Source organism: Lepidochelys kempii, chromosome 2 (assembly GCF_965140285.1).
Source record: "Lepidochelys kempii isolate rLepKem1 chromosome 2, rLepKem1.hap1, whole genome shotgun sequence".
Classification (NCBI taxonomy): domain Eukaryota; kingdom Metazoa; phylum Chordata; order Testudines; family Cheloniidae; genus Lepidochelys; species Lepidochelys kempii.
The window spans coordinates 76,014,748-76,029,015 of record NC_136381.1 but is presented as its reverse complement, the minus strand read 5'-3'; the positions used below and the strand labels follow the sequence as shown (position 1 = coordinate 76,029,015).

The following is a 14,268-nucleotide window of genomic DNA, read 5'->3' as shown; positions in this document are numbered from 1 at the left end:
GAAAATGCAAATTTCAACATTGCTACGATTATGTTAAATCAGCCATATTAGACATCCTGTATATTTTATGTTAGACATTTAATATAAACAGCAAGTATCAATTTAGATATTCAGTTAGATTAACAAGAATAGCATACATGTGTACTGATAATATGACCAAATTAATATTGCTGAAGGAACAAGCTTTTGAATTTCCTGTTTCTCTCAAGTATAACTGCATCCTTCATGCTGCATTAATGTAGTGTTTTTTGCATTTAATTTCCCTGATTTTTAGTTATTATAAAAGAAAATGATTTTCAAATGCTAATACTCCACTGCTGCTTTAAGGATTTAAGGCAGTGTAAGCACTTAAACCTCTAAGTCCTTAAGTCAGTATAGATGCTTAACTTGTCTTAAGGAATTAAGGTGGCATAGACGTTTAAGCTGCTTTAAATCCTAAAGGCCACCAGGTGCCCATTAACATACTTTGAAAAGGGTGTGCACTTCTGGAAAAAAAAATATAGACCACATTTCCAGGAGTGCAAACTCTTAGACTTGGCAAAATACAATTCTGTGCATATACAGTATGTAATTTTCAAGCGTGCATAACTTTGTTAATTTCTAGCCAATTTTTTCCTCAAACATAGTCTTCTTTAAGAAGAATTTTTAACAGGTCAAGTTTCAATGTCCCGATGGTATTTTAGTTCTCTGTAGGGAAACAAACTGATGCAATTTTTATTGCACAAAGTATATTTTTACCCGATAACTCAAAAACTGCAGAAGATAATTTCTTCCAACTCTAAGGACAAAGACCAAAAGCATTTTCAAAAGTTTCTGAGTGAGAAGGTTAAGCACAACCTTCACTATCAGACACCATAACTGGTAATTGTTCCCATTTTTTATATCATAATTGTGACTGTTGCAATACTATTAATCTACATTTACAGTCGGGGCTGCTGTATTTTTTGCCATATGACTTGCCTCTCAGTGAGCAGTAAGACAAATCTGTTTTTTAAATTCCCATTGCCCTTCCCCTTTTTCATCCCTTCCATTCTCACTCAAAATGTTATTACCACCATGGCACCCAGACTCCAGCTGTGCATATTCCTCAGGAGGGCAGGTGTATAACTTCCCCATAAGCCAATAAAATCAGACAGTAGGATGGTTATTTGGGTAATACTGTCAGCACTCCCCACAGGACACCATATAAGTCACATTCACAATATGCTAAGTCTACCCAGGAGCAGGGAGTGAGATTCAGAAGTCTATCTTGTAACATGGGACTCCCACATACTAGTGTAGCACACTGTTGGAAGCCACTGAGTCAACTAATTAAAGACAATTTTATAGCCAGACGATTTGTTACCCTTACCCTGCACACACACAAAATAGCCTAGAGGGAGTTGTGGCTCTTTGCAGCTTTTAAAAAAATATCCTCCATCTTTTGCCACGTATTGAAATGTAAACTCCTGCGTTTACATGCATATGCTACAATCCTATCTTTAAACAACATTAATGTTGATTAAAATTATTTTTTGTAAATAACATATGGTGACTGTTCTGAAGGTAACACCTGCTGACACACTGAAAGAAATAGCTAGAAGAAAAACAAGATGACCTATATAGATCTCTAATAGATCATAAAAGATAACTAATATATGTTATATTATTCAGGAAATAGATTGGTTTGATTTAGTTTTTCCTCCAATATTTTTAGTACATTCACCACAAGGAGAGGTTACTTACCTTTCAATAACTTGAGTTCTTTGAGATTTTTGACTCTATGGGTGCTTCATTGTATGGTGTGCACGCGTTTGTGTGCTCTCAACCAGAGATTTGGATTAGCAGTATCTGCAGGTCTATGCCTATGCACCACATGGCCTCATGCTTCAGAACGAGGGCACATAAGGAAGAATGGATCCTCTGTTGCACCAGTTCCTTCTCAACTACAGAATTAGAGACTCCATAGTAGAGGAGGAGGGCAGGAGGTGGCGCCCCCAGAGGGACAAAACATCCCGAAGAATTCTAGTTCCTGAAAATTAAGTAATCTTTCCTTCTTTTTCAAGTACATGTCCCTATGGGAACTCCACCGTAGAAGACTCTCGAGCAATAACTCAACATTGAGATGGGTACGGAGGGGGGTGAATCCAAGATGGTGCAGAGGACAGCATCACCAAAGGTCACATCAGTATTGGATGCAGATAGAGTAGTGTAATATTTGGAGAACAGGTGAACTTAAGACCAAGCTGTGGCCCTGTAAATTTCAGTGATGGGAACGTCATTGAGGAGGGTAACTGAAGTGAATTGAGCCCTGATGCAATTTGCTGACACTCTGGGGAGGGTGGTTGTATCCCAATGATCTTATAACAGGTTATGATGCAACTTGAAATCCACTCTGATAATGACAGGTTTCAGAGTAACAGCCGTGTTAGTCTGTATTCGCAAAAAGAAAAAGAGTACTTGTGGCACCTTAGAGACTAACCAATTTATTAGAGCATAAGCTTTCGTGAGCTACAGCTCACTTCATCAGATGCATATCGTGGAAACTGCAGCAGACTTTATATACACAGAGAATATGAACCAATACCTGATAATGTTTAAAAGGAGACTGATTGTCCTTTCATTCTTTCAGAAAAGGGTATGGACAGCCTAGGGGAAACCTCAAAGCATTTAGTCCTATCCAGATAGAAGGGTAGTGCCCTCCAAATATCTACAGTGTGAAGGCTTATCTCATCTCTGGAAGAGGGAGGTTTGGTGAAGAATACTGGCAGATGGATATCCTTGTTGATATGGAAGTCTGATGAAACTTACATGATAAACCGAGGATTGGGCCGTAGTATTACCTTGTCACAATAGAAGGTAACATAAGGCAGTGAGCCATGAATGCTCCAGGTTCTCCCCCACTGATGGGGGCCATCCAAAGTCTGAAGGGGAGGGCATGATGTCGGTGAGATTTTGAACCAGCAACAAACCACAGGAAATATTTATGGAAGGAGTGCACAGCGACATGAAAATATGCATATTGAAGGTTGAGAGCAGTAAACCAATCCCATTGACTCAGACAAGGGATTATGGTAGCCAGGATCACAATCCTGAAATGCTGCGAAAGAATGTAGGTAGTCATGTTTTTGAGTCTTAGGATTGCCCTCCAACTGCCCTTTGTTTTGGGAAAAGACAGTTACTTTCCTGTATTGTAACCATTGTTCTTCAAGATGTGGGTGGAGACATATTCCACTCAGGTCTGTGCATTCCCAGAGCACCAAATATGGAGAATTTTGCCTAGTAGTACCCATAGGGGTGGTGCTCACGCCCTTCCCCTGGGTACATAAGGGCAGCATCGCCCTGACCCCCCTCAGTTCCTTTGCACTGAAATACCCAGCTGAAGACTCCAATACAGAGGGATGGAGGATAGGTCGGGGAATATGTGTGCATCCACATCTCAAAAAACAACATTTACAATATAGGTAAGTAACCTTCTTTTCCCAGGTGACTCACAAGCAGTTCCAGCAGGAGGTGGGTTCAGAGTCTTATTAAATAGTGGGTGTAGGATTGTCTTTCCAAACTTTGCATCCAATATTGATGCTGTGGTGATAGAATAATGTCTAGTAAAGGCTAAATCTGTGTAGATGTTGTCCAAATCAAAAATCATTTCCAAGTTACACAAGTAGGTGGCTCTACCTCAAAGTCAGGCTTACTGGTCTATAGTTCCCAAGCTCCTCCTTTTTCCCCTTTTAAAGATGGGCACTATGTTAGCCCTTTTCCAATCTTCCGGGATCTCTCCTGTCATCCATGAGTTTGTAAACATTCTTGCCAGTGGCGCTGAGACTTCTCCACCTAATTCCTTTAGTACCCTGGAGTGAATACCATCAGGCTCCACTGATCCGAATTCATTCAAATTGGTCAGAAGATCTTTGACATGTTCTTTACTTATCCTAATCCGCATCCCTTCCCCTGTAACGTCTATGGTAACTTTGCTAGTCATCTGGTCCCACCTTATTTTTTGTGAGAAGACTGAAGCAAAGTAAGCTTTGTGCAGCTCTGCCTTCCTATCATCTTCTGTTACCAGCTCACCTTCTCCACTGAGCAGCAGACCCACATCATCCCTGATCTTTCTTTTTTGTCTGACATGTTTGTCTTGTGATACAGCATGGCCAGAGGGCAGCAGGAGAGTGTTAGAAGGGAGCCTTATTCCCTGTAGAGGGAAGAAAGTTTGCTATAGATTAATTAAAGCACCTGAAGCAAATTAGAGCACCTGAAGTCAGTCACCTGATAAAAGCCTCCTGCTTCAATTAGACAGGAGAAGGAGTTGAAGCAGAGTGGATTGGTTTTGGAGCAGAGAGCAGTTTGGAGGAGTTGGAGCAGAGACCAGTTTGGAGGGAAGCAGAGGAGAGTTTGGAGAAGTGCTGCGGTGGGCTAAGAAGACCAAGACCCTAGGTAAAGAAACGCCCACTTGTGCAGAGGGAGAGCAGGAAGCCCCACAAGCTGAAGGGCAGAAGAGGGAAGAAGCCCAGGGGAAGGAACCGCTAGTTCAAGCGGTTTACCGCTATCCCTAGGGCCCCTGGGCTGGGACCCGGAGTACAGGGCGGGCCCGGGTCCCTCCCTCTCCACTCCCCTCCTCTAGGACACTAGTGGGGCAGTTAATACCCCAGTTCAGGGGCGAGAAACGATGCCCTGAACTGTCCCCAAGAAGAGAAAGCGCGAGACCCATCAAAGTAGTGCCGGAAATTTGCCACAGTCTGAAGAACCCCTTCTTGTTGTCTCTAACATTTCTTGCCAGCTGTAATTCACTCTTTGCCTGGGCTTTCCTGATTTTGTCCCTACACTCTCACACTATTCCCTCTATACTTCCTTGGTGACATGCCCCTCCTTCCATTTCCTATATGTATCTCTTTTGGTTTTTAGATAGCTAAAAAGCTCCTTGTGCAGCCATATTGGACTCCTGTGGCTCTTATCTTTCTTCTCCATCAGAATAGCTTGATTTTGAGCCTCTAGTATTACAACTTTTAGGAACTGCCAGCCCCCTTTGACTTTTTCTTCCTAATTGGTCTTTCCATGGGACTTTGCCTACTATTTCTCTGAGTTGATTGAAATCTGCCTTTCTGAAGTTCAGTGTCTTTGTTTTGCTGTTGTCATGTCCTCCTTTGCATAGGATCTTGAATTCTAATATGACAAAAAGAAAAGGAGTACTAGCGGCACCTTAGAGACTAATAAATTTATTTGAGCATAAGCTTTCGTGAGCTACAGCTTCATCCGATGAAGTGAGCTGTAGCTCATGAAAGCTTATGCTCAAATAAATTTGTTAGTCTCTAAGGTGCCACAAGTACTCCTTTTCTTTTTGCGAATACAGACTAACACGGCTGCTACTCTGAAACCTCTAATATGACAGTTTCTCTCATTAACTGCATCCATTACCAGGGAGTTGGGACTGGGGTGTGAGAAGAAATATTCCAGCCCACTGACTGGTAGATAATTTTTTTGTCTCCCATTTTACAGATAGTTGTGAGGATGGCAGCAGTTGTTTGCTACAAATTACGGGCTGGAGATAAGAGCGCCTCATTAACGGGCAGTGCTATTTCCTCACGTAGACTGGTGTGAAGAATGTCCATCAGAGAGTGCCCAGGACTCTCATATCTCCTCTGTCAAGATTTGAAGAGATACTGCAAGTCTCTTCATTAGGTACTGAAATTACCTAAAATTGTCTGCATAGGATGGTGGTGTTGGCATCAATGCCTTGTTTGGAGAGGAAAAAGATGTATCTCCTCCTCTGGAGGTGGCAGTGGAACCTCCTGATCTTCCTTCCATACCAGGGAAACATGCAGCACTGGTGACTATGAGTGCAGTGCCGGTGATTGTTGAGATGACTGGGGAACTTCCAGATGTGGTCTCTTGAGGGCAGAAGCCCTACACAATTGGTCCCCATAGGTTGTCCAGGGATCCCAAAATATCCCACTGAAGAGGTGGGTAGGAGAAGGGACCCCAGGGGAATTCGTATTCAATGGGCATGTGGCAGCTTCTGAAGTCCTTGTCAGGGTACGCTTCCGAGGCATCAGAGAAAAAGCTAATGAAGACTTCTGATCCTCAGTATTGTCCCAAGTCCAAAGGAGGGGCAGTAGGCATTGGTGCTGTAGGCATCAGTGCCGGAAATCCTACAGGAGGTTGCAGCATATAGACAGGTGGATGGGTAAGTACCAAGGGTTGAACACTTGCTGGAACCTGAAGAGAGGAGGTGGTTGGCAGGCACAGAGGTACTGTGGTAAACTCTCAGGTAAAGGGGTGACAATGGTTCCTCCAATGAAGAAGTCTTCCTGTGAAAGAAACCTAAAGTTTTTAGGAAAGCTTTTATAATGTATAGCCTAGACTGGGAGCGGTACTGGAGAACTAGTTGTGAGGACAGGAAGGTAGTTGCAGCTGGTGCCAAAGGAGCTGTCAAAGTGGGATCTCTGTGCTCCAGGCATATATGATCCGAGGGAGCAGAGGTAAGAGAGGGCTCCATATGAGTCTGAGTAACAGACAGTACCACTGCCTTCGACTTTCTCACATGGTTGATTTTGACGAGTCTCAGTGCTATCCTGAGAGGTCTGTTTAGATGGTACCAATGGCCCAGTGCCGATGCCTGACAGAGCCTCAGAGGTACCCATTCTGGGACACAAGGTCTTCTCAGAAACAGTTCTAAGAAGTGACTTATCTCTTTTTCTTCTCTCAGTAGAGGGAGACTTTCTTTTCTTGGAATGTTTTATCTCCAAAGAAGCCCTGGGAAGTGCTGAAATACTCAGGGGCGGTGGGGAAATTCAAACCCCTGAGAGTTCCACGAGGAAGAATTTCAGCTCAGCTCCCTTTGCAAGACCTGCTCTTACACACCATACAGACTTTGCACTTGGGATGGGACATGAGAGTCTCTGAGACACCAGGGACAGATATAATGCCCATTGCTCCGGGCACAAAACATTTTGCAAGTCTGACAGTCTTTGAATCCTGGGGCCTTCGGCATACAACAGATATAAGGCTAAGAGGGCCAAGGAATCAGTCCTGGAGACTGGGGAAAAGAAAAGGTAGGTGGAGACACCCTCTCCCCAAGGCATAAATTTATGCCAAATAACTTAATAATACGTTAAAAAAATAAAAGAAATAAAATGAATAATGGAAGAATGACTAAGTACTTGCTAGGAAGCAGCAGACATGCAGATGCTCTGTCTCGAGCTGCAGGCAGCTGAAAAGGAACTGCTTCACCCTATCTGCCTCACCCTGAAGCAGCAGGCCATGTGGTGCACAGGTGCAAACACTTCTAATTCAAATCTCCAATTGATGGCACACCGGTGTATACACATCCTACAATGGAGCACCCATAGAAGAGTGATATTGAAGAACCATGGTGATATTTTATTTCTATAATATGTACTGCTGACATACATCATTCTGCATAAGCTTTCATTAGTAATGCTAGCTGATGAAGCATCATATCATGATTTGGCATTAAAATTGGTTGAATTTTTCCAGTGGAACTTTTTATCATTCAAAATGCCTTTTGTCATCACCGAAACTTACTTCTGGACATTTTCATTTTACAGGAAATTTTGAAATTATTTGTTCTCTTTCAGCTTTGGAATGAAACAAATTTCAAAATCACAGAATTTACAGTGAAATGGAAATTTCAGTTCCTGCACAGCTCTGCTTGGTACTTTTAATGTCACCCTGTACTTTTGGGGGGAAAGAGAAAGCCCTGCCACTATGGAAAGCAATTTGTTTCAAACAAAACATATTTGTATATATTTGGGGAGGTCTACTTCAATTTTTGGGGAAAAACTGATATTTGTAAATTCAAGTTTAAAAGCTATCATAACGAAATATCCATCTATTATTAACCACCCTAGTATCACACACCATTGTAATTAATTAATAGAATAGAACACCTTCTAGAAGAAATTATTGTTCATTAAGGATTTTGAACAGAACTAGACAGTGATGCCCATTGCTATCCTTTGAAAGAAAATATAAAATATCAGTATATCTCTGGATGCTATGTGCGACAGAATTTATTCCAGATTATTATTTTCATATGTAATCAAGTTTGTTTGATGGGTATATGAATCTGCATTTTAGAAGCACATTGTTAGGGTTCATCCAATAGCTAGACCTAAATGTGGGACTAGATTTAAGGTTGGGAAGGGACAGGGAGGGAGTTTGGCTATTCAGGAATTCTTTCTCCAGCTTCAAAAAACAGAATAATCCTACTTGTAATTATTTTAATTGATAGGATACTAACCATGTAAGTACTGTAGCAGGTAATAATATAATCTGAACTGTATTTGTGCTAGAGCTAAAAGAATAGCATGCCAAGGGATCATGTTGAAGAGTATTTTTTGGAAATCTCTCTTCAAATATGATCCCAGTGTCTGTGATGAGATCCTCAGCTTTCTATGTGTTTATACCAGGCACATCGGTATGGAATGTAAGTGTATATGTTAGTATACATTTTGGGAAAGCACACTGTTTTGTATCTGCAGAATGTAAGGTTTAAAGAAGCTATCACAGCACTTAGATCTAAGATCTTTGGGGCAGGTACTGCCTTTTTGTTCTGTTTTTGTACAGCCCTCTTACGATGGGGTCCTGGTCCTTGACTAGGGCTCGTAGGTGTTATAGTAATACACATACATTAATATAATAACCATCGAGCTGGTGTGTGTCTCATGGGGTCCCATCGGGATTGGTTCTTGGCCCTACATTACATAATATTTTTAACAATGACCTGGAAGAAAACATAAAATTATCACTGATAAAAAATTGGAGTTGACATAAAAAATTGGGGGAGTAGTAAATAATGAAGTGGACAGGTCACTAACATAAAGCGATTTGAATTGCTTGGTAAGCTGAATGCATGCAAAAATATATGTTTTAATAAGGTTAAATGTAAATGTATACATCTAGAAAGAAAGAATGTAGGCCTTACAGAATGGGGGAAGGACTCTATCCTGAGAAGCAGTGACTCCGAAAAAAATTGGGGATTGTGGTAGATAATCAGCTGAACATGAGCTCCCAGTGTGACACTAAGGCCAAAAGGGCTAATGCAACCTTTGGATGCATAAACAGGGGAATCTTGAGTAGACATAGAGAAGTTTTTTTACCTCTGTACTGGGCATTGGTATGACCACTGCTGAAATACTGTGTCCAGATCTGGTATCCACAATTCAAGAAGGATGTTGATAAATTGGAGAGTTCAGAGAAGAGTCTTGAGAATGATTAAAAAAGTAGAAAACATGCCTTATAGTAACAGAGACAGAGCAAGAGGGTGAATCCCCAGGGTTAGGCTGAAGAGGGGCAAGCCTGAATATTGGTTATTTGGTATGTTATCCATTTCACGCTGCACTGAACCCAAATGAATGCCTGGTATTTGTGGGTTTAGTGCAGTCTCCCATTAAAGTTAACAGTTAATGAAGTCGCAAAACTTTTAAATCTACCTCTGTATTTATGTTCATTCTCCTGTATGTTCTGATCAACACAGGCTTTGTAGAAACAAACAAAACCAAGTTTTGAAAAACATAATGGGCCTTATTCTCTACAACACTGTACCAATGCAAAGTGAGCACAAAGCACTACTGCCACTATTGTGAGTGGAGTGATTTGATATTTCACATTCACATGTATTACTTTGCACAAGTGTAAATACCTGCAGTGTGCAAAGGCAGGAGAGAAACAGGTCCAGTGTTAACTAAAATGTTTTATACATTGTTTTGGTAATATCTGAATGAAAAAAAAAATCTTACTTCGATTTAAACAGTGCCCTGTAGTGTTTGCAATTAAAATACTGTACAGTACCACTGTGCTAGTACATCAAAGCTGAAAAGTGAAACTAAGTAAAAATGACAATAGAAGCTATTAGTCTATTTTCAATGCCTATTCTGAGTGAAGTGCAAAAACGAAACAAGCGATATCGTGGTGAAGAGTACAATAAAGTAAATTTTTAAAATTCTGTCAAATTTTAATAATCTAAGATTGTTTTGAAGATAAAAATATTAATCAATCAGTGTTCTTAGAACCATGCAAGTATTTTTAATATCAGTTGTATGCAAAGCACAAACAGAAATTAAATGTTGTCAGTGACAAAAAAACCCCCCACAACTTAATTTTTCTTTATCTTAGATAGAAAAGCTAAAATGTGAAAATAATTCTTCAATATAGAATTTAGGGAATTTTACAGTATCTGATCTCTCGTAAGAGTTTTGTAGCAAAAGCAACTGTATTTTCTAAACTTCTGCTTCACTAGGCCCTGATTTTGCAATTAACTCTACACAGGCTCAGGGGGTCCATCTGCTTGGTGCCAAATACAGCATTAGTGTTCTAGTCAAATTTCATATAGAAGATGCCATAATGGAATATCTGTTGCCTTCCAATTTATAAAGTGATAAAAGATTTAGTGTGTACATTGCTTTGCAGAACAGAGGTCAGGAAAATGGAACAGGAAACACTTAACACATTAAACATACATATAAAATTAGCACTGCAGCATCAAATTAATAACTGTATACTTATCCTAAAGGAAGTCATTTAGGAATATCAGGACCAGATCCTACAGTCCTAACACAGAAAAATAGCAAAGGACGTCAATAGGGGATGTTACTTGCATATTGCCAAGAAGATTGTGCCCTTATATACTGAAAATTTAATAAAATTGTGCTAAAGTATTTCAAAGAAGTCAGTAACTAACCAGATTTAAGTGATGCTGTTTTACTTCTGTTAAACAAAACAGTTCTAATGGTACCCACCTTCATATCTTCCAAATTTTTCTGTCGAGTCCATAGTAATTCTCCATATGTTTTTTCCTCATGCTGTATTCTCTTCTCATATTTTTCTAATTCATTCTGGAGGTAATCAATTATCATCTGATTTTTCTCCTGCTTACAGCTAACAGCACTAAAATTTTCCCTTTAAAAGAAAAAAGTTCTTCTTAAAAATTATTATAAACTGATTTTTAGTCTTACCTTATATAGTTTAATATTTAATTTTACTGTAGACAAAAAGACAGACAAATCTCACATATGTTAAGATCCATTTGAAAAACGATATAGAACCATGTGATAGATATAACATGTTCTTTTGAACAACCTCACATGTACTCTGCCCACTAATCCATCTCCATCAGACTACTATGTTAGGCCATCTTTAAAGGTTTCTAAAATGTACTTGTTATAATTTTCATTTTCCTCAGAGGTCCATATATGAGTACTCATGTTACTAATGGAGTCGCATTTTTCACACAAAAGGATATGAAAAATAAAATATAGCAAATTAGGAGTCCTATAGATAATATAGTATTTGATCGTGTAATTAAAGACTGTCATAATACATATACACAAGGGGATGAATAAAGGTTGCACAGGAAACCTTAAGTCTGGCATTTCCTAACTTTTCAGTGCTTTACTTTGTAACCTAAATGTTGTTTTAAAATAGCTTTTTGGGGGGAGGTGTGGGTAATGCAATTTCCTTCATTTTTTTTAAAAAAAGCAAACACACAAAAATCCCTTCATGTATAATCATGGTGATCTCACATGTGTCATCAGCAGTACTGGAAACTTTACATCCACTGCACAGACCTCTACCACTTACTAACATCATATCTGGTAGCAGTAGTAGAACTAGACACGAGTGAGGAATGAGATACATACTTTGCCAGTCGGATTTACAGCTATCTGCTGAAAGCACAGAAATGCTGAGATTCAGGAATCCTGGGTTCAATTACAAGGTTTGGAGGAAAGTATGTTCTATTGGTTACAGACCCTTCTGCACTCTTTCCCCCCAGCTTGTCCCTGTCACCAGCATGTGCCCCTTAATCTGTCCCTCTGCTCCCATTTCCTTCTCCTTATGTCTCAGGCACATTATGTAGGCAGTTAGCACAGGGAAGGGAAAGGTTCCAGTATGATTAAGTATGCACACTCCCAGTTCCCTTAGGACCCCAGGTGTTGGCTATCTCCCACTAATCCAATCAAACTTGCCCCTCTCTACCCCCAGTGAGACAAGAGGAGCTTGGTGCAGTTGGCAATGTGGTAGGTTCTTGCTTAGAATTGCTAGTTCTATGCATTTTCTATAGGGTTTTTGTTTTTCCGAGGGAGAGTGAAAAGCAGTAAGGTTTTTCAAAATGGTTCACCATTTTTATTGGGTTGCCTTGATTGGTTTTAGGATGGGACTGTGTTTTCCTTAATTAGTGTGTTAGCATAGGGATTTGTGGTAGTCTTTTCAGTTACACAGCTGCCCCTACTCTGGAAAATTTTTAATTTTATAGTACTGTTGTTTTAGTACTATATAGGTCAAAATTTCTATTTTATTCTTGTAGTTTATGTTTAGGCTTTTGCTTTTTTTTTTTTTCAGTTAAACAGTAATAAGTGGAAGAGGAGATCAGATAACAGTGTGAGAGAGTAAGCTAGAAAGTAAGCAATAGCCATGAATGAAGGCAGCAGCAGGAACCCCATGTCTCCAGTTTCTCCATCAAGCCAGGCAGGAATCAGCACCTGGAATCAAGGGCTGTTGCCTCCAGCTGCTTCCCTCAAGTATGCACGGTTTCTTCACAGAAACAGTAACTCCCATATCATAGGACTGCTGATGAACAGACTAAAAATCTATTGAGGTATTTGAATGATCTTTTGTCACTGGGTCTAAGACACTGAGTCAGACTCAAACAGGAAAGTTTCTTACATGCTACTTGCCTTAATTTTCTCAACATCTACACTAATCCTCACAGATGAGTTGATCTCTCTCCTCATAGATGGGGTCAGTTCAAGCATTTTGAAGAGGATGCTGGGAACCTTGGGTTTACCCATCTTGCAAACTACCAGAAGAGTTCTTCTAAAGTTGTATAACAATCACTTAAACCAATCACCATTCCACCCAAAAGTAAAATATGTAATCCAAATATATAAGCATGTTTAACATTTAACTAGGTATATCACCCAAAAATAGGAACTGGCTCCAGGGAAAGCCTTCTTTAAGATATGTACATAAAATGCCAACTGCTGGGACAGATTATTAGAGACATTAATAGAATAAAAGAAATTAACAGACAAGAAATATTCCTTTCTTCTGCATACGCACCACTAATCCTCACTAAAGGGAAATAACAATCAGCAAGAAGTAGCAAGCAATGAGAAAGAACCTTTCCCTTCTCTTTCTCCCCCCCTTCCTTTTTTTTTTAAACAAAGGCTGTGTGCTCCAATGACCATAGATGCTGTAGGTGCACTATCTTAGTTTTCCAGCAATTCACATGGGGGAAGAATTCTGCTTGTGCTGTATGGTCTCTGCGCAGAGGAGAATGGTAAAAATTAGATGGGGAACAAGCAACTTCAATCATCTGGATCCAAGTCTTGGAAGTGGAGTGACTTCAGATCTTTAAGAGTGAGATGGGATACCTGAGAAGCAGAGGCTCAAGAAATATTCAAAGTATTCTTTACAGAATTTCAAAATCAATGGTCTTTTTAAAGAGTAGGAATTGGAAAAATTTGGAGGAATCCCTCAGCAGAAGGAGTGCTGAACTCAAGAACTATTTAGAACCAGAGAGTTACTGGTAGTGACCAAAACAAACAAACATTACAACCTTTCACTACCAACTTCAGTTGCTCTTAAAGGTTCTTGGCCAGAACCAAGGAATAGAGTTTGGGATACAGCATCCCATTGCATGAAACTGATCAAATGGATGTCAGTAGCAACCGCGGGATGTGAGATGCTGAGCACTGATCCTCTGTATTTTTGGAGTCCATTAGACTGGAGGTCGGAACACCAGGTTCAGCTGAATCATTCTTCTTGAATCAAGGTTTGGAAGAAGCCAATCCCAGGCAGTTGGGAATGTGTAGCACCTGCAAATGGAAGTGAACGTGGCTGGAAGAAGGGAGCTAAAGTGTGTGGAGGCAAGAAACTCTTTTTTCATGACTTCCCCATCCTGTAAGTAACTTTGCAATTCAACAGAACACAGCTATTTTCTCTTTGACATTGCACAGCAGGCTCACCTTTATCCTGGAGAAGAGTAAGCCTGCTGTGCAATCATCATATATGGCCCTCCAAGGCTTGCGTGGCCTAGAAGGCTACAGGTATTTTCAGCTGGATAGGGCCCTTGGAGACTATTTTCAGGACTCATCAGTCACAGTAAGTGTAAGTCCACATTTCTTGAAACAGAGAAAAACCAGAACACAAGAAATCCTCCATTAATTAAAGATGCAACTGACCATGGATTTTATTAGATTTTGGAAAATAGTCCTGATGCCTGAAATACCATTTACCAGGCAGACAATTTATCATGAATGTCTTCTACAA

General features: G+C 40.1%; 1 protein-coding gene across 1 annotated transcript in view; it reads right to left on the bottom strand.

Annotated features, from left to right (window-relative positions):
- The window catches only part of CCDC178 (coiled-coil domain containing 178), a 357,920-nt gene that overhangs the window by 198,567 nt on the left and 145,085 nt on the right, over positions 1-14,268 (bottom strand). The window contains 1 exon segment of the mRNA XM_073331282.1: positions 10,737-10,896. Within this exon segment, the coding sequence (XP_073187383.1) occupies positions 10,737-10,896 (160 nt within the window).